The sequence below is a fragment of the Mizuhopecten yessoensis genome, unplaced genomic scaffold, assembly GCF_002113885.1.
Source record: "Mizuhopecten yessoensis strain PY_sf001 unplaced genomic scaffold, ASM211388v2 scaffold9787, whole genome shotgun sequence".
NCBI lineage: Eukaryota > Metazoa > Mollusca > Bivalvia > Pectinida > Pectinidae > Mizuhopecten > Mizuhopecten yessoensis.
Genome location: NW_018408222.1, coordinates 77,026 through 79,042, shown reverse-complemented (window position 1 = coordinate 79,042; position 2,017 = coordinate 77,026). Strand labels below are relative to the sequence as shown.

Sequence of the window (2,017 nt, the reverse complement as noted above, 5' to 3'; positions counted from 1 at the left end):
AGTGTTTACCTTTGATAGCTTTACACTAATCAGTCAGTGTTTACCGTTGATAGAGTTTCATTTTCAGTCCATGTTACCTGTTTTAGCATTATAATTCATACTTATCAATTGATATCATAACATTCAGTGACTGTATACCTGTGTTAGAATTATGTTAAAGGCTGTGTGTATACCTGTGTTAGAATTATGTTAAAGGCTGTGTGTATACCTGTGTTAGAATTATGTTAAAGGCTATGTGTATACCTGTGTTAGAAGTGTATCTATTGCTGTGTGTATACCTGTATTAGTACGATGTAGTAAAGTAGTAATCATATTTATGTTTGTATGTATAAACATAAGTATAACCACAACATAAATATGTATACATCAGTTCTACATCACTTCATTATAAATCACTTAGGACAAATATCAGTGACATAGTAAAAATGTTCCTGCTAGCTCTGTGTTGATAATGTAAGTACCGTATTAAGAAATTTAGTAAATCATATATTCATTATTTGACTAAGAAAGCATCTAACTTTACAGATGAGTATTTTATGAAAAGCTTTACATTATCACTTTTATTTGTAAATATGTAATGACATGATCGTAATTTTGCTTTAAAAATAGTTAATATGTAACATGGGAAATACATTAATTTAAGATTTTTATTGCAATTATGTATACAATGTTAATATTGCTTTGTGGATAGAATATAGTGCCCTAGCTTTGAAACAATTTTGACCTTGAGCTTTTGTGTAAGTTTTGATCTTTGTGAACCAGGTACTCACACAAGAAGACTGGAACACTGTGCTGTATAATGGCATGGAGACAACCTCTGCCTGGGCATCACTTTACTTTATAGCTCTAATGACGTTTGGAAACTATGTCCTCTTCAACTTACTTGTGGCCATATTGGTGGAGGGTTTCTCTACAGACGTAAGTCATCTTCTGGCAATCAAAACTTGATCATGCTGTAATTTTAGCTCACCTGGCCTTCTTTCAAAGTCACAGAGGTCAGGTATGTTAAAATCTTCAAATGGCTTCTTCTAAAGAACCAAAAGGACTATTATCATGATATTTGGCTCATAGCTTCCTTGTGTGCATTGAACTAAACAAATAAAAAACTAGAAATTGTTGGCTAACAATTTGACGGGCTTTTCACTGTAAGTACTGATTTGGCCTTCTAATAATAACCTGTGCAAGTCTACAGTAGCTGGCTGAGTAGTGGGGGATTCCCCAAGTGCGAAATGACGTCATAGAAAGAATGGATAAATATAGGCAGCCAATGAGCTTAGTTGTATACGAAGGTAGTCCGTAAAAGTCGTCATATTATATAGTCCGTCCACTATGTACGTCAGGACGATTTATTGAAACTATCTTTGTGTCAGTATCGGTTGGGTTTGCCACATCAAAGAAAGGCTGATGTTTACCCACTGCAATAGAGGTGTAAACTGTCCACATTTTTAAGATTGGGAGTGCGTAGTAATCGATGTAGTATTACCAGTGTGTATTAGATGTCTTGATAAAAATAAAAGTACTGAGAGTACTGAAAGCACTTCACAATCGCACAAAAATGAAAACGGTTTTTGACTTTCACCTTTGAAATCATATTTAGAGTAGGTCAAGGTCATTCATTTGCACACACGTTAAAGCCCTTCATTCATGCATGCTTCTTTGCCAAACATCTTTTACCTGGAATAATTGGTTATTCAGAAATGGTGGTTTCAATATTTTTAGGTCACCTGAGACAAAGTCTCAAGTGGGTCGAATTGACTAAAATTTAAAAAATCTTCTTCTCAAGACCCAGATATGGTAGAATCAAATACTCTTCATAGATGGAAGGGTCTTAAGGTGCTTTACTGAAATTGTGAATTTCTTGACCATGGGGGCTCACGTTTCCCCCTGGGGAGGGGGTAAACTTTACTATAGTTTATATAGGGAAATCACATTTTGGACCAACATTTGTTTAATTTCCATTGGAAGTAATTCAATTTGGGTTAGCATTATCAGTATTAGGTAGCAGTTTGATAGTATG

The 2,017-nt window shown here is 34.6% G+C and overlaps 1 protein-coding gene across 1 annotated transcript in view; it reads left to right on the top strand.

Annotated features, from left to right (window-relative positions):
• Window positions 1–2,017, top strand: part of LOC110458789 (voltage-dependent T-type calcium channel subunit alpha-1H-like) — a 140,891-nt gene that overhangs the window by 121,010 nt on the left and 17,864 nt on the right. Inside the window, exon 12 of the mRNA XM_021510697.1 lies at window positions 763–918. Coding sequence (XP_021366372.1) covers window positions 763–918 — 156 coding nt within the window. The remainder of the gene's footprint in view (window positions 1–762; window positions 919–2,017) is intronic.